The following is a 19,728-nucleotide window of genomic DNA, read 5'->3' as shown; positions in this document are numbered from 1 at the left end:
CTGCCTGTTCTACAAGTATTATAATGGTGAATGCTCTGAAGAACTGCAAGCACTTGTGCCCCCACGACGTGAACACCCTCGACAGATCCGACAAGCTGCAAAATCCCACCCCCACACTGTAGAGATCCCTAGATGTAAAAGATCTTTCTACTCCAGTAGTTTCTTCCCCAGAACTGCTAGACTTTGGAATTCCATTCCAGGTCACTGCTTCCCCAACTGTACTGACATGCATAAGTTCAAGTGCAACGTGAACCAACATCTCGCTGCCCTAATCCCTACATAGTACCCCAGTAGATGTTTCCCCTGATAGTAGCCTCCTACATTAAAGTGGCAATGTGCCTTGTTTGGGGTGAAAATGTAATAATATATATATATATATATATATATATATATATATATATATATATATATATATTAGTGATGGAACGATTCCCATATTTTTACCGATTCCGATACAATTACTCATTCCGTACTAAATTCCCGATTCCGATACAATTACTAATTTCGATTCTTTGTAAATATCTAGTTATGTAACTATAAGATTTTTATTTCCCACGATTTTCGTAAAAACACATGTTAAATATGCAGATATTTTCCTAAACGTCAAAATACACTTGTGGAGGATGATCTATCGATTTTAGCTTTACTGGTATTTCAAAATCAATAAATATTTATTATTTTATCATTATTACCAGCAATGGAAGATTTTGCTTAAAACAAAATTAAAAAAGACAATTACAAGAATCCTTTTGGCATGGGAAAATAGGCATCAATTTTTCCGATTTCTATACCGATTCCAATAACCCTAAATCTTCCGATTTTTCCGATTCCCTGTTTCGATCCGATTAACTGTCTAAACATCAATATATATATATATATATATATATATATATATATATATATATATATATATATATATATATATATATACTCGGGTTTTTTTATATTCAAAAGTAATGGACTAATGAATTCAACGAGGTTGTTAGATAGTGCTCAATAAAAAGAGCTGATAATACTTCTTTATTGTTATATAAACATGCTCACATCCCGCTGCTACAAATAGCCACTTGTTTCAATCAAACAACAGATATCATCAGGCAGCGACTTGACTATTCAAAAGTTAGAGGCATATTTGGTAAAAAATAACAAAAACAAAAGAAAAACGTGTTCAATACGTTAGTAGAGGTAAATATGTTTTTATTATTTTAACCTCGGGTGTATTAACTTAATTCATTACAGGTTATTTCAATGGAAGAGATAAAAAATTATCCGCCTATATCGTCAGATGATTTAAGTTAAAATAAATTAAAGGAAGGATAATGTTTTTTGATGACATATGGATATTAAAACTCATAAGAGTTAGAGTAATGGATAGAGAGGGGAAGAGGAAAAGGGGAAAATAGAGAAAAATATACAAATATAAATTAGAAAATTAAAAATTGAAAATTAAAAAGGGGAGGGAAAAGAAAATAATAATAAAAAAGAAAGAAAGGGGACTGATGATTGAGAGTTTTTAAGTAAATAAAAATAAAAATCAAACAAGAAAGAAAGAAAGAAACAATAAAGAAAGAAAGAAAGAAAGGAAAGAAGATGGGATATATAATTTTTCGTGTCAAAAAGATATTATTGTTTTTTAAACGGTGCTTTGCGCATGTCATAAAGTCAAGACTGGGTAAAGTCATTGGCAATCATCGGCGACAATGGCGATGTTAGGATGGGTAAACAGATGCGTCCAATATATCTTATATAAAATCTTTTAGTGAAGGGAATCACTTATAGATTTGAGTCAAGTTTAGGGGAGAAAAATATGTTATGGAATTAGTAGCGAAGGATATTGCGATATAGGTGGAAGTGTGGAATTTGGATTGTGACCGTAATTTCCTATCTTAGAATGTTTTAGTAAATGGAAGTTGTGGTAGTTAAAGGTATAAGGAGGATGAGATAATCTTAACTGAGTAACATATATAATTAAAAATTAAAGTTTAGAGTTAATCTGCGCAGAGAATAACAAAATGAAATGGTGTCTAATATAATAGTTATGAGTGTCAGTGGGTAGTGTAGTATAGTTGAGAGTGCGCGCTTATTTGGTTGTTTTTTGTATCAAATAAACTTCAGTAGGGTGTGAAGTTGCTAGGAAGGTGGGATTTTTAATGTCTGCAAACAATTGACGTTTCATTTCTAATGTTTAGTAATTTATCTCTATCTTTAAAGTTAGTAATAAAATGTTCATCTAGACAAAGAAAGCAGGGGGAATATAGGGATTTATAGGTATTAAATTTTTTAAGAATTTCCCATTTAATGGTGGGTTCGAGATTATTTTGCATCAGGTTTAAATATTTGGTGGTTAAAGAGATTTTGTTAGGGTGGTTGAGGTTATTTAAGGAGCATTTGTGAACTCTAAAACGGTTTTTAATGGAGGTTTCAGGAAGTCCGATGTAATATTTTTTTATCATTTAGATTTTCTATTGGTGCGATAACGGCTTTGTATACAAATTCAGAATGTAAGCATTGTGTTCTAGGTGACATTCTGGATTATTTGTGCAGTTGCAGTTTGTGGTGTTACTGATATTATTGTTGTTAAGTATTCTATTGTTGTTCTTTTTAAATTATTTTTGTAGGTTATCACTGTAGCTGAGTTTTATAATGTTTTGATTACACAGTTTAGGTAATATATTATTTGGGGAGAAGTAGGTGTTAACTTATTTGAAGAATTTTTTCCGAGTTTATCTTTTATCAAAATATTAAATGGAGGGTTGAACCAAATAATTTTTCTAGATCTGTTTTTATTATTATTATTATTATTATTATTATTATTATTATTATTATTATTATTATTATTATTATTATTATTATTAAGGGGTTTGTGGCATTAGAATATCGATTATTTTTTAAACTGCTACATAAAAGGGGTTGTGCTTATGGAAAATTTCTCGTTTTGACGACTTTGTGCTAATTCTATTTTCGATGAATTTGGGAATGTGGTAAATGATGTGTTTCAGGTGGTTGGATAAGGGGCGTATATATAATGAATGGGAATTGCTTTAGCATAAGGTTCATATATATTTTTGCTAGGTTGAAAGTAACACCAAGGAAGTTTAGTTTTAAAATTAGATTGAATTTCAATGTTTAAATTAATTCTTTTAATTTCTTTTATTAGGGCTTTCTTCGTTCTTTCACATTTTGCGCTGTAAGAATATATATATATATATATATATATATATATATATATATATATATATATATATATATATTTATATATATATAGGCTCATATATATAGGCTCATATATATATATATATATATATATACAGAGAGAGAGAGAGAGAGTAAGAGAGAGAGAGAAATGACAAAAAGTTTCATTCCAAAATTCATGATGTTCCTACATTGCTCTGTAATTACATTGAGCTTCTTAAATAAGGATTGATATATAATAAGAAAATATATTTCTACAGAAATATATATATATATATATATATATATATATATATATATATATATATATATATATATGAGCCTATTTATACACTGAAAATAAATGGGGAAAATATTGACGTTTGATAAAAAACATGTGGATGAAAAATATCTTCCCAACGGTAAACAAAAATGTATATTTTTAGCATCGATAAAATTCGATTTACTTACGTAAGTTTTTTTTTTTTTTGTTTTAGATTAGTGATTAGTGATGAAGCGATTTCGGCTCGATTTCCTTTTTCGATGTAAAGAGTGCTGTTGCATAAAATACTCGTTTTCTATACGAATAGAGAAACACTTATAGGCTCCAAAACTATTTTACTACATCTGACACGTATAACAATTGAGAGCGCGTTATAAGGTGAAGGGGGGGGCATATGGATATATAGTAGTCCTTATAGTCAACAGAATAGCGCCAACATGTCGAGTGTGTTAAAGGATATAAAAGTTTTACTACTGCTATTAATACTGATACTACTATCTATACTTACTATGCCAAGAAAAATAAACAATATAGACTACAAAACAGGTCGATAAATTGCTAGTACTACTACGACTAGCAATAAACAAAATAGGCTCCGAAACTAATTTACAGAACTGTACCAAATTTGACATAAATATACTACTACTACTACTTTTACAATAATAATAGTGATAATAATAATAACATTTCTACTATTTTTTCATGAAAATCGCTCCAAACAAGGCATGAAACTACTTGATGTAAGGAGCTCAAAAAATACTACTTTAAGGTTATAAACTAAACAAGGAGTGCTGAGATGGATATATTCCAAAACGAGTAAAAAAAAATTGCTACTACGCTTCCTCCTCCTACTTCTTTTACTTCTACTTCTCTTCCTATTTCTCTTCTTCTCCTCCTACTTCTTCTCCTCCTACTTCTCGTACTCCTCCTTTCTTGCTATTTCTACTACTATTAAAAATAAATTTGAATCTAATCTGTCATAAGTAATTCTTTTAAATGCCATGTGTTCCACAAGGATGTATAAAATGTAATTACTACTACTACTACTACTACTACTACTACTACTAATAATAATAATAATAATAATAATAATAATAATAATAACTAGAAAAACCCGAGGAAATTCCACGGTAGTCGAAAATTTTTAAAACACATTATAAATAAAATGAAAAAAAATATAACGACGAATTTAAAAAAAAATTCTTAGCTAATTCTTTTTTTTAATTTTAGAGCTAAAAAAATTGATTAAAAAAAAATTAAATTTTTGTCAGCACACAACACATTGTTTTGTTTTGTTTCTGAATAATTTTGATATAAGGAAACAGATGTCAATTCGCTTACACACTTTTTTTATTTTAAATAATAAAAACTTACAGTCTCGTCTAAACATGATTTTTTTTTAAATTTAAATTATAAAAAAAAAATAGCTACTTTGAAACCGAAAATAGACGGTCGTGTATTTTTTAAATGATTTTTACTGATAAAGAGCAATAATAAAGGGAGGTAATTCAAGAATCAATGTTTGCAATCATGATGATTTTGTAACACTGGACGAACGGACAAGTAAATTAATATTTAGCTTAGATAATAATAAGATTATTAACAACTTATACTTCATTAAAATAGAGTTATATTTAATAGGATAGATTTGTATACATCAATCTCAGACATATTTTTCATATGGAACGCGTACTTGGCTCTCTATAGAAAATGATATCAATTTGAAAATTGGGCTTAATAACATTTATTCAATAATATTTTGTTTTTATTTTTTATTAATTTTTTAATTTTTCATAAACATAATATAATAACTTAGTATAAGAAAAACAAGCCTATTTAAATGCAAATCATGACGTTTCTTTTACGACTGAAAAAGTTAGGCGACAAGTTCTATATTAGATTTTAATTAGTTTTTACGATTGGATACAAATTTAGCTATTCGAGAGCGATGTTCGGATTTCTTAATACGAATAAAAAACAGGTAAGTCTGAAAAGTAGTTCCGTTTTAAGTATAGTAGAACCCCGGGATACGGTATTAAAAATTAGTAACGAAATACAGTACAGTATATAATACACCTATATAAAATACAATAAGATTATAAATAACACCGTAAGGCGAGGCGAATACCGCAACCAGGGACCGGAAAACATGATATTTTATATCGTAACCTGAAAAAAACTTATCCTAGGGCCACCATATCCCGGGATTCTTTTGTACATGAATTATGTAACTTCATTAAATTATAGATAACCTAAATATATATATATATATATATATATATATATATATATATATATATATATATATATACTATAAAGTATCTCGTAATATTGCATGCAGACTCGAAATTTGATATACAGTGGACTGAGATCTGGGAAAATTTATGTGATCGATTTTCGGCCAGAAATTTGGCTGTTAAGGGGTCAAAGTTCAACGATTTCACCTTTGAGAATTCTACCAAACTCCTCCGATAATTTTGGGTCTAAACACTTGAAATTTTTATATAGGTTCGTTGGACATGGATCTAACTTAATAACTCAATTTGAGCCCAAAACAATAAATTTTAAGGGGTCATAATAGGGGTCTAGTTTTACAAAATTGACCGTTTTTATTTATTTATTTATTTATTTATTTATTTATTTTTCAGCATACACCCCCAAACACCCGGGAAACGCCTGGTACCCATGCTAGTATATATATATATATATATAACAATAATACAGTGAAAGCCAAACACGAGAGTGGGTTGTTGGGGATTTCTTTCTGGCTCTTCTCTTATGCGTTATATACGGTTTTGCCCAGTCTCAGTTGCTCTATCCTCCCAGCCTTTAACTTCTCGTCGAAAAGCACTTAATTTATTACTAATCGCCTGAGGCACCTATAACTGGGAATGCAGAAAAGTAAATAAAAAAAGCTTGTGCTTACTTACCTGGCTCGTTGTTGGCTATGTTAGTCATACGTAACACCTCGTCGCAAGCCTCGTCGTAGGAATTCCAGGTCCGATTCGTAATCGATACAAAAGCGAGCGTGTTATTAAACTCAGGATCTAATTCGTTCATGTGCGAGAATGTTTCGTTTATGAAGCAGAGGAAATTGCCGTAGCAGATGGCATCGATTGCCGGGGCGCAAAGTGCCGATAAAATGCAAGAGATGAAAAGTTGTTTTACGGTCCGGTTTGCCATTTTTTTTTTTAAACAAACACCAGCTTTCCGTTTTGTTTGCTTTCGTCGACTTCCTGTTTTCGTTTCTTATTTCTTTAATATCCCACAGTGCAGACCGCAGCTTATTTGGTTTTAAATATGTTCCTTACAACCTAAAACGAATCGGAAGAAAGAAAAATGTGTTAAAAGAACATGGAATATACACAGAATAAACATCTCTACTATTATATAAAAGGAACTTTGTGTTTATGAGTATGTCCGTGTGTGTATGTGTGTGTGTGTGTGTGTGTGTGTGTGTGTGTGTGTGAGAGAGAGAGAGAGAGAGAGAGAGAGAGTTCCCTATTGACTCAACAACGGATGGGTCGATTTTAATGAATTTGAACACGAAGGTACTTCATGTTCCTGGCAGTTTTCTTAGATATATTTTGTATCGGAATGTCTCTCGATAAGTATCGGTAATCGAAAATCTCCGATGAAAGGAGGAACATACGATGTTGACCAAAGTTAACACCTTACACAGCCTAACATCACAAGTGCATCTGATAAGTTTTATGACCACACAAACGGAAATGCCCGACATATAAAATCAATAGTAGGTTGGTTTATATAATAAGGACACGTTCGACACGAATGTTTCTATTTACATCCAAATTGCACAGCAAACTTTTATATGACAGGGGCGCCTTCGAGACAAATGTTTTTGTTTGGAGCAAAATTGAGGCACAATAGTTTACTTTTGGATCTTAAACTTTAATTCAAGGCATTATATATAAAAATTAAATTTATAAAAATCAACAGAAGGTTCTCCACAGTGCAATGTAGATTACGATGTATTGTGGATTAAGTCACTGTCAGAAGGCATGTGCAGCTTCCTCCCGGTGCACCGCGATGGGTCCCCGACTAGAGTAGGCAATAAATCGATTTGATTGAAAAATCAGCAATATCACCGATTTCGATGACAATAAAAATATGGGAATAAGAAACATTTCTTCATCATCATTTAATCCCGGGCAACGTCGGATCTCCCTGCTAGTTTTGTTTAAAAAAAAATTAACGACAATAAGCATGCATACAATAGTACAACTTTTCTCTCCCTACCTACCCACCTCTCTCTCTCTCTTTCTATTTCTCTTACAACATTTCTCTCCCTCTCTCTCTCTCTCTCTCTCTCTCTCTCTCCCTCTCTTTCTATTTCTCTTACAACATTTCTCTCCCTCTCTCTCTCTCTCTCCCTCTCTTTCTATTTCTCTTACAACATCTCTCTCCCTACCTCTCTCTCTCTCTTTCTCTCTCTTTCTATTTCTCTTTCACTCTTTGTTCATTAAAGGTAACAGAATAGACTATAAGATAGAAAACCATAAACAGTAGGGAATATTTCGTTTTTAACTTTTTGAGATGAGAATTGGTTACTTGGATTTTGAAAAATTATTCGAACTGCTGTCCTCATCTTTAGTATTATTTCCACACCGTTTAGGCCGATGTGACATCCGGCATTCTCCACGTATATCGTCAGACTCGAAGATCTACCCAGTCATGCTGATGGAACGTGAGCATGCAACTACCATTGAATGAAATAAAAGGATTCCGTTCGAAATTTCAGGCAGATTCTCGCATTCGACAGAAAGATTTCCGAGCTTGACAAAAAAGATACACCTGAAGAAGGTCGGAAGTTACATCGACCTACACGTTGTGAGAATAACATCCAAGACGAGAAGACTAATTTAAATAAAACAAACAATATTAATTATCAAAAAAAAAAAAAATTCAGAAATATACGATGCCTCCATTCAATCTCGAAAGACAAAGGATACTCCCTGTAGTGGCAGCTGCGCGTGTAATTGTGAGGCAAGGGTTGCGCAATCTCAACAACACATCTCCTGAATCGGTACTGCTTGAGTCCAGTGGCAATCAGAAGTTCAAGATTGACTGGAAACAATGCCGAGATAAGCGGAGAACACATATAGCACCTGGAAGTCCAAAATGGTCACTCATTTAGTACTGACAAGGATCAACGTTGCTTAACTTAAGTGATCAAGCGGATATATATATATATATATATATATATATATATATATATTTATTTTTTACTAGAATAATTAAATACCTAGACACTAGTGTTTCATCCTTTCGGGATTCTTCAGTGCAGGGTGTCACGATTACTACCAGTCGAACGATTCGAACCCCGCGACACGAGACATCTCTGGCTCGATTAGCGGAGGCCGCATCAAATCGGCTACCATTAACCGTGTGAAATACCGTTGAATTTTAAACATTTTAATTTAAATGTTCATAACGTCAGGCAGACAGTGATCAAATCGTTATACGATGATCTACGCATAAGAGCTAAATTGACCGACTTTTAATTCAACTGAAAGTGCTCAACGATAAGAAACGAATTTCTTAAAGGGGCTGTCATAATTATTTTTTACTATAATAATTAAATACCTACAGACACTAGTGTTTCATCCTTTCGGGATTCTTCAGTGCAGGATGTCACGATTACTACCAGTCGAACGATTCGAACCCCGCGACACGAGACATCTCTGGCTCGATTATATATATATATATATATTATATATATAGATTATATATATATATATTATATATATAGATTATATATATATATTATATATATTATATATATATATATATATATATATATATAATGCTATCATTTTATATATATATGATATCATTTTATATATATATGATATCATTTTATATAGTGGTGGGACGATTAATCGGAATCGGAATCGTTAATCGTAAGAATCGTGTATTTTGGGAGGTATCGGAATCGGAATCGCATCGTTAAAAAATACCTTAATTTTCCGATTCCTTCATTACGATTCTTTTAGTCTGATGTTGAAAAAAAGAAAAAAAATTCCTGATATTTCTAACCGCAAGAGAGAAATAAAAAGAAACCAAAGAAATTCATTATTAACAGGGCAATGCTTAGTGCCCCTCCCTTACAAGGTTCATTCATTCAGATCTATTTTAATCAAAACTACAAAAGAGTTAACTTGAAAAGAAGTATGCAGGGCTCTACATTGCGAGTAAAAATTAAAAAAAACGCTTATCTTTTTGGCGATTGTTTTTTTTTACTGACAAATCTTCTAATACTGAATGAAAATGCTTTTTCAACTTATATTTTCTTAAAATAAAACGAGCAAAGTCAAATTATTTAAACAATAAACGGTTTAATAGAACAATATACTTTTTTTTTCTTTTTTTAAAAGAAGGCTTTTGAAAGAAATATCTCTAAAATGAAATTGATCACGTTGTATTATTTCGCAAAGTTTTGACAGTAGTCGGTTTTGAAGTTTCAAAAAAATCGACCCCATACCTATCTCTTCCAAACCTAAAGTTATTAAATAACCCCTTCGTTAATTTAAGGGTAATTAATTCAATTCAGTCAAGTTTTTTTTTTTTTAATTTCATTGAAATAAAATCCATTATTTTTTTTTTCTCCAGAAAGATAAAACCCTGAATTTGATTATATTAAAAGCAGAATAATATAATCTTTTTTCTAGAATTTTAAATTGAAAATTAAAAGTGTTTTGCGCAGTTCTTTGCCGAACGAAAAAGAAATTAATATATATATTTTTAAAAGGTTTTGTAATCAGTTAATTTTTATGTCTAAAGGGTTTGTATTACTGTACACATAGATTCGAAAAAGTTGTCAAAAGACAAATATATAACAAATAAATGTTATCAAAGGCAAGATAAGTTATTTTTCTACCTAACTGGATATATTTTTCGGGTTTTTATTCAATGTAACATGTTTATTCAGCTCGAAAAGCATACAGTGTTTACCGATGTATTGGAAAATACAAAATGGCGCCCGACACTCTCTTTAACACGGTAAGTTTGGGAAAAGATGTTATAAATAATAAACTATACAAAATACTGCTAGAAACTCGCTCAATATATGTTACCGTGACATATTTTGATATATATTCGGTGTTTTTTTAAATAGTATTTTGTCTAGTTTATTATTTATAACACCTTTTCCCGAACTTACCATGTTAAAGAGAGTGTCGGGCGCCATTTTGCATTTTCCAATACATCGGTAAACACTGCATGTTTTTCGAGCTGAATAAACATGTTACAGTGAATAAAAACCCGAAAAATGTATCCAGTTTGGTAGAAAAGTAACTTATCTTGCCTTTGATAAAATTTGTTTGTTATATATTTGTTTTTTGACAACTTTTTCGAATCTATGTGTACAGTAATACAAACCCGGTTATTTTGTATCTACGGCGCCATGTCACGTGGTATATTGTTTTGTTTTTTTTTCATTACGCACGTTCATTTATAAATTATTAAATTAAATATTTATCTTTTTTATATTTAATTAGTATATATTTTCTTTCTCTTCCGCTATATTTTTTTATTTAATTCATTAAATCTGTTAATTATGAAGACCAAAATAATGAATCGTGTGTATTTATTCTCTAATTTTTTTGTTTTTGTTCTGTTATATAAATTCTATTTTATTTGTTTTTTCTCTGAAGGATAAATTCTATTTTCTTTGAGTTTTTTTTTTCTGTATTCCAATTAAGTAAAATAAATTTTCTCTAGAATAAATTTTGCTAATTTTTCCGTTTAGTTTGCTATATAATAATTTTATTTAATCCAAAACACGACAGTGTAGACATAAAATATCTCTTCCAAAGTTAGGGAACATATTTGGGAACTACCGACCATAGGTATAAAACTACCTGGTATATTTCAAAACAATAAATTCCCTAGGAATCGGAATCGGAATCGTACTTGGTATCGGAATCGTTAATCAATATTTTCCTGGAATCGGAATCGGAATCGTATAAAAATTAGGAATCGTCCCAACACTAATTTTATATATATATATATGATATCATTTTATATATATATGATATCATTTTAGCGTGAGTTAATAAATTCAAATGACACCTAACTTCAGAATCGAAGAAAATGCGATTAAAAATATCATACGTAGATACTTGACGCCTTTTGACAGTAATTCTAAATATATATATATATATATATATATATATATATATATATATATATATATATATATATATATATTAGATTGGTAAAATTTTAGAATAATTGTAAAGAAGTGAACCATAGCGGAAATTCAGTCGACTAAAATAAGATGGAAAACGGGGTGAGGAAAAGGAAAAAAAATGGGGGAAGTTACATGTAACAAATGTACAATTCAGTGGGTGTATTTTAACGATCTTGTTTTTAATCGACTTATTTATTTTACTGAATTGTACATTTGTATCATATATATATATATATATATATATAAATTTAATTTTAGAATTACTGTCAAAAGGCGTCAAGTATCTACGTATGATATTTTTAATCGCGTTTTCTTCGATTCTGAAGTTAGGTGTTATTTGAATTTATTAACTCGCGCTAAAATGATATCATCCACAAAAATGCATTACTAATGTAAATAAAAAAACATTAAACAATTACTCATCAATAATCATTTTCCTAATTACATGTTGATGAACAAATAAAACGAATGAAAAGCTTAATAATATTAACCAACATCGCAATGCAAACTCCATTAATATATTTTATCAAAATCAAATGGCACCTAACTTCAGAATCGAAGAAAACGCAATTAAAAATATCATACGTAGATACTTGACGCCTTTTGACAGTAATTCTAAAATTGAATGTATTATCTACTACAAGAAGTTTAGAACACAAAACCTCGTGGTTAGAAACAACTCCTCACCGGCTATAAAAACGTTGGAACAAACCAATGTAGTGTATAAATTTAAATGCCCTATGGGAGAATGTAACTCCACAAATAATACATACATTGGGCATACAACGACAACTTCGTCCCGGCGAATAACCATGAATCTAAATAATGCTAGTTCTATATATAAACATTTGATAAAAGAACATAACTGTCCCCCTCCAATCTTAGAACGGTCCCCGTTAACAACATAAAAATTATACAACATGAAAACAAATAAAAAAATTAAAAATTCTTGAAGTGTCATATATTAGAACCCTTCAACTACCTATAAATGATATTGCATTTGAGAAAAGCAGTAACGTTCTAAAACGTCTTGCGTTGTTCATAGTGGACGGACTTTGTTAACGGTGTCCACGAACCTGCTGTTTTTAATACTAGAATTTTTAATCGACTTTATATATTTTAACTTATCGCCATTTACTGCATATTTTAGTTTTCACTTTTAATTTACATTTTCGCTCATTCGCACTTTTACTTCAACACCTGATGATGATTCGAGGACGAATCGAAAGCGCTCGTGACAGCAACAATTATGGAACATTTATTAATATTTTTGACTTTGATACAAAAAAGACTATACGGAAAATCGAAAAATAAAAAAAAAAGGAATCATAAAGCAAAGTGACTCTGTTGCATTTAATAACGTTCGCTAGAATGAAAAAATACTGCCTAAATACACCAATTTCATATATATATATATATTTGAATTTTTTTTCAATTTTAATAACTGAGGCAAGCACCTGCTGTGGCTCATTTACCTGCAAATAATAACCTCCATTATACTGGACTCCTTTAATCACGGTTGGTTATTTTTATTTTAATGTTAAACTCCGTATGAACCGTTCGCGTGAGTTGTTTTCCATATTTATATTCTTATGTTTTTAAAAATTTTTTTACTACAAATCATAAAACTTTTAGTTTCATTCTATGCAGAAACCAGCAAATACATAAACAGGTTAAAAAAATTTAGCGTGAGTATTGGATTATTTTGCTAATATGTTTTCCTCTGATGAGAAGACTTTGCATTCTTTGAAACTCCGTGTATTAAGGAGCACCTAGCTACCAGATTTGGAGTATTTTGCCGAATAATGAAACTTTTTGTAAATTTATACTTTATATCTCTGTTCTTATTATCATATATATATATATATATATACATAATTATAAAACTCAAATGACCTTGTAACGGGTGTTGTAACCCAACATTCGGTTTACGGCTTCTCGTTGCGCAAGCATACATAAACAGATAATCAACGCGATAATAAAATGTATTGTTTTATTGTGTACGTTTTCAGCGTCCCAATTTTTTTCGCGTTTAAATTAAAAAATATGTCAATATTTAAATTCAACTTTAAATATTATGGTATCTCTTCAGTGCACATTTACCTATAAGTATGGCAAACCACTTATAATTCAATGGCTGTAAGTTTTTTTTAAATAAACAATTATAAACAGAACGACTCATAGAAATCTGTGCATATTCTTTTTTCATTTTAATATACGTTCATAGAAATGTTTCAGTTATGTCACAAAAAAACTATTTTCTTTACGTCACAAGTGTCACGCTCATACATTAATTCCATAGCTAATATAACATACTGACCCAACGGGTAACGGGTGGTCTAGTGTATATATATATATATATATATATATATATATATATATATATATAAAATAAAATAAATTGGATTTTACCGTCACTGGATTATTTATCTTCCGCCAAACTATCCATTCACTTGTAATCACCTTTTTCTTCACCATATTCCCTCTGCTTCACTTTTTTGTTATCAAGTAAGATCTTTGACTTACTTGTTGTTTCATCAAATACTTTTGCATGCAAAATCCGATCCCGCATTTTGCTAATTCCTACCCTCTGATGAGAAGGAAAGTATTTCTTCGAAACTCCGCGGATTAAGGACTACCCACTTATCTAGTGTTTCCTTTTCAGATTAAATGTTTTTAACTCATTTCAAAGTGTTTATATATATATATATATAAATTTTTAATGTGTTTATATATATATATATATATATATATATATATATATATATATATATATATATATATATATATATAAATTTTTAATAATTGAACGAGAGCCAAAACGAGAATACCAAACAAACAAAAATCTAATCAGAAAATCTAAAACCGTGAAGGGAAAAACAACTCCAGGACGCTATGAAAGAAGGCAGCTCTGTATAATAGGAAAAGGTATAAAATAACAAAGGAGGATAAAAGATAAATGGAATAGCGGGGAAAATACAAAGGTATTCCCAGCAGCATATTCAAAACATAACATTTGAAAATAATGAACGGCTGTTTAAAATAATAAGTTCAAAAGGAAATAAATTTTAAAAGAAAAAGGCGAGCAGAAATAAGACTCCTGGTGCAATACACGTATAAACGCATTTCACTAGAAGCCAATAATACGTTCAATTTATGTTGATTCCTCCGAATTCCATTGGAGTTCGTTATTTTACGTTTGTAATGATCCGAAATTATACTTCTTTAATAACTTTTAATCAGAAATTTAAACTGTCTGCGTTAATTTAAATTAATTTTTAGTTTTACGCTATCACTAATTTGAAACAAGTGCTGTGATTGGTCAAAATTATAACAATTCATGTAGATTAACCAATCCAAACCCGTCTGACAGCAGTCACAAGTAAAAAAAACAAAAAAAAAAACAAAAGCAAAAATAAACTGGTGCACGCAATAACTATATTATTAGTTTGTTATAAACTACACCCTGATTTTTAATGAGTGATTTTTGGGGTTCATTGATTGGTTGATTTACGCCATATCAACCCTTATAAGGTTATTTAATGCCGAATCCAGTTATTTTGGAGAAAAGTTTGTTTTTTTAATAGAATATATATATTTTTTAAGTCGGTTTCTATTTAACTCATAGTTGGGACCCTAACAGGTACTACCACTCCGAGTCAGAGTGGACCTGGGAGCAATGGCAATTAAAGGGTAGCTCCACACTTCTCCAAAGGCTGCAAGATTGGGCCTCAACATCGGATATGGTTTAAGGTCATATCCAGGATCGGATTTTTTTAGACTTAGGACTGAGAAGACAAACTACTGCACCCCCTATAAAAGATCCCTAAGAAAAAAGATAATATATATAGAATTTAATAAGTAAGCGATAAACTCTATTGGAAATACGTTAGTATTAACAGCACCGTCTGATATTTTTACTGTAAATGAAGGGAAAGTGTTGTATTCTTGACCCTCGAAAACGCCGGAAAGTAAACTATTATTATTATTATTATTATTATTATTATTATTATTGTTATTATTATTGTTGTTGTTGTTGTTTGTTTGTTTGTTTGTTTGTTTGTGTTTTTTTTTTGTTTTTTTTTTGTTTTTTACAAGGAAGTCACCACTTATCAACGGGGGTAGCATACTTTTGTTCCGTTAGCTATGACTGGATGGAGGTCCTAATTTATTTGCAGTTGTATTTTTCGGTCGCCCACACTGAGGATTGAGCCTCCAACCTTCAGGAGAATATAAATTTTTTCCATTTGATTTTACTAACCACTGAGCCACGGGTCCTTGTAGATACAAGGACCCGTGGCGCGGGGGTTAGAGTACTTAGAGTATTTACGTGAAGTAAACAAAGGGTTCTGTTCGAAATTCCGCCCAAATTCCCGAGTTCGACAGAAACATTCCCAAGTTTGATGATACACCTGAAGAAGGTCGGAAGTTACATGGACCGAAACGTTGCGAAAATCACACCCAAGATTAGAACAGTAGTCCGATGAATCCAAATAATACGAATAACCAATCTTCATCTCAAAAATTCAGAAACGTCGTACCATCTAGTATAACCATTTATGGCAACATTTCCAACAGCGTTAATAATCAGCATCTTTCAGATTCTCTCTCTTCCGACGTAGAATAAGTAATACAGTGAAAAAAACTTTCCTTACTTTTAATACATCTAAAATTAAGCATCTCTCTTTTAACCGCCAACGCTTTGATTTTCACATTGACCTAATTGAAATGAATGGGCTTGTTGTGTTGACTGGTATTATAGTCAGTCTTAATGAAAACGAAAAAGTAAGAACGTCTAAGAATTCGTGTAGTGATAGGTAAACGATGGGGAGGAGATAACTGTTATTATGGTTTAGATGAGGGTTGATATTATATATCATTTAAATTACTCAAACTATATTATATTCAGATTATTCGGACTTTTCGTTTTCTTTAATTTTATAACGTTTCAGTCAATGTAACCTCCTACCTTCTTCAGGTGCATTTTTGTATATTCAACTCGAACTTGTACAGAATTTCAAACTGAAACATGTATTTTATTTATGAAGGTAGATCATTCTCATCTCGTCAATCATAATTGGACAGAATTATTAATTCATATATTAATACCGTAGTGCCTTTAACGTACGTGTGTTACGGTTTCCAGGTTATAAATTATTCGATCGGGAGATCCTATTTGTTAAAACGGAGGATAGAAGGTGATAAAATATTACGAATAGTAAATTAGTATATAGATACGTTAATTTAATAACCGTAGTATTTTATCACCTTCTATCTTCCTTTTTATTAAATAGGCTCTCCCGATCACCGGAGACGTAAAGCAAAATAAATCTAATATATGAAAGGCTGTTTATCTCTTCTCCAAATTTTCAAACTCTATCTCCTCCAAAACTAAAAGCCGCAGAGTGGGGTTAGGTGCTTCAAATGATTGAATTTTTATGGACCGTTCTTTTAATGGTTCCTAGCCGATTAAAATAGTTTTTAAGGGGTCAAAAATGGGTCAAAATTGAAAAAATCATGAAACATTCTGTACATTCATTTTAGTTTATTTTTAATTTTTAATTTTTAGTCAGTTCATATGCGTGTTAGGGTTAGAATGCTATAGTTTCGGTTTCGATTCTAGCTAATGGCACTCAAATACTTTTTTTTTAACTTTGGAAATCATGACTCTATAATAATATATACGAAATCTAGGCAAATTACAAAAAACATAATTAAGCGTATTTTACGCCCAGGCAAAGCTGGGCGCCCCTGCCCGCTAGTAAATAAATAAATAAATATGATGTCGCTTTTATGCCGTATATGAAACTAAAATGTACCTTCTTGGTTTTCTGGCTATGATCCAAGGGTAGTATCTGTTCTGTCTAAGGATGGTGTAAGGATATTGAGAGGTTTTCGTCTCACCGGGCATCAATACAATGGAAATATTTCACATTTCATATTGGAGATAAATCGTAATAACCAGATATATTTTGAGACTACATTAACTAGATTACTTAGATAAATATATGTACAATTTTTACAAAAGGGTTACATTCACGTTGAACGTCCACAGAATGCCCAGTGGCGCTACATTACATCTGAAAGACACTGCTGTGGAATTTCCACAGCCCCCACTTATTAATTAGTATTTTCTTCTCTTCTGTAGGGTTCGGAAAATTATAGCTTAAATCACAGGAACTCTTTGTAAGTGGGATTTTTTCCTCGATCACCGTTTTTTTTTTCTTGCGCATGCGCATATTTTACTGACGTTTACTGATCAATTATAAAAAAAAAATACTGCTGCTTTTGTTTTCGAGTTTGGCCCTATGTTGATTAAATCTCACTTCACGTGGATTATCTCGTTCTTCTCTATAAAACATACGGCGCCTCATGCGTCTTCTTCGGTTCCTGGTTTCCATGGTGACAGAGAGAGCACACCTTTTGTTCCTTTGAGACGAGATTGTTTGTGGCATTACCACTACATATTCTTAGCTATTATCTCATGTAGTAAAAAGTGATACTTCTATTCGATTAGAGGTTGCGAAATGACAATAATTTACACCTATGGATTAAATAAAGGATCCAGACTTATTGTTGTGTTGATTGGTATTTTTTGTGAAAAAAAAACTACGCAGGAGTGAAAATGTTTGCAGATGATTGCCTTTGTGATCGCACTATGGTATAACTCAGCTGGATGTATGTTGAAAACCTCCTGAAAAGTTGTCCGTTGCTAGATGTTTGATCGTGTGGGTTCATAGACTATCCTCTGTCAGTCAGTCTCCTCTTGCCCGATTCTAACTCCAATCACCTCGATTTCTCTCGTGAGAATTTCGAGCCGCCAACTCTTGTCAACTGTCCCAAACCGAAAACTGTCCGTAAACTAACTCTGACGCTTAAATTTATTGTTTCAAAATAAGAAATCCTATGTCCGGTATTTTTTCTGAGAGTGACCGATAAGCGGAAAATGACTAACGATCTTAAACCACTCATCCCATTATCAATCGCCTTTTTATGCTTTGATGAATTATTTCTAACTATTTGTAATGCCCCCTTTTTTTATTTCTGACACCTACTTTCTTTTTTATTTTTTTTTAATGAATCACTTCTCACGCTCTCCAGGAAGGGAGTACTCCATTGTATTAACAAAATAGAGTGCAGTGATTAATGAGACGGTAACGAGAAAATAATGTTCTAAATCTCTGTTAAATCTAACGTGTTTACATGCTTAACAATTTTTATGATATGCATAATTCAAACTAGTGTTTTAATTTTCGTTATTATTTTACAACGTTTTGGCCGATGCCACCTCCTAGAGTACAATCGTGGTTTACGAGGCTGGTTAAAAATTAATCTACTTCCTTTGCATTGTCTTTTAACGTTTTCTACCTTGACTCTGTTCATCATCCAAAAGTAAAGCCTCCTATTTTTATCCCACCCGAATGGACCAAAAGGATTGCAAATTGCGTTGTTATGATGACTGAACTTATGCATTTATTACGTTTTAAATTTTTTGAGTGAAGATTGGTTTTTCGTATTATTTGAATTCATCAAACTACTGTTCTCATATTGAATGCGATGTTCACACCGTTTCGGTCGATGTAACCTCCGACCTTCTTAAGGTGCATTGTGTCGAACTCGATAGAAATATTCCTGAGTCTGACAAGATACACCTGAAGAAGGTCGGATGTTACATGGACCGAAATGTTGTGAACATTATGCTCAAGATGAGAACAGTAGTTATGCATTCATGACTTGAAGGTTTATTCCTCTGTTGCAGATATTGACGGTGTGAGGCTCTAAGAAAGCAACTCCTGTCATTATCGTGCGTCGAAAGCAGAGACATGTCATTGAATTCACAACAAACGTGCATTGAAAATTGTGGTGACTATTTAGAAAAAAAAACTTCCGGGAAAGAAAAGGTCGCTCGTTTAAATGGTACCATTCCCATTTTCGTAGGTCTTTAATTTGTTTGTTAGTTAAACAAAATATAAAGCTTTACTTTTGGAACGACCTTCGTAGATAAGCTCAAACGAAATGATAGCAAACATATACACTATTAAATTTCCTTTTCAGAATC

General features: G+C 31.4%; 2 protein-coding genes across 2 annotated transcripts in view; both read right to left on the bottom strand.

The window, feature by feature from the left end:
- LOC145247499 (uncharacterized) overlaps positions 1–6,637 on the bottom strand; it is a 135,927-nt gene extending 129,290 nt beyond the window's left edge. The window contains exon 1 of the mRNA XM_080109311.1: positions 6,385–6,637. Coding sequence (XP_079965437.1) covers positions 6,385–6,637 — 253 coding nt within the window. The remainder of the gene's footprint in view (positions 1–6,384) is intronic.
- Positions 1–19,728, bottom strand: part of LOC145247498 (corticotropin-releasing factor receptor 2-like) — a 907,054-nt gene that overhangs the window by 852,146 nt on the left and 35,180 nt on the right. The window contains exon 2 of the mRNA XM_080109310.1: positions 6,381–6,768. The gene's annotated coding sequence lies outside the window, so the exon portion shown is untranslated. The remainder of the gene's footprint in view (positions 1–6,380; positions 6,769–19,728) is intronic.

The sequence above is a fragment of the Euprymna scolopes genome, chromosome 25, assembly GCF_053919585.1.
Source record: "Euprymna scolopes isolate OS-2025 chromosome 25, ASM5391958v1, whole genome shotgun sequence".
NCBI classification, from domain to species: Eukaryota; Metazoa; Mollusca; class Cephalopoda; order Sepiida; family Sepiolidae; genus Euprymna; species Euprymna scolopes.
Note: the sequence above shows the minus strand (reverse complement) of the source record. Positions and strands in the feature narration are given on the sequence as shown.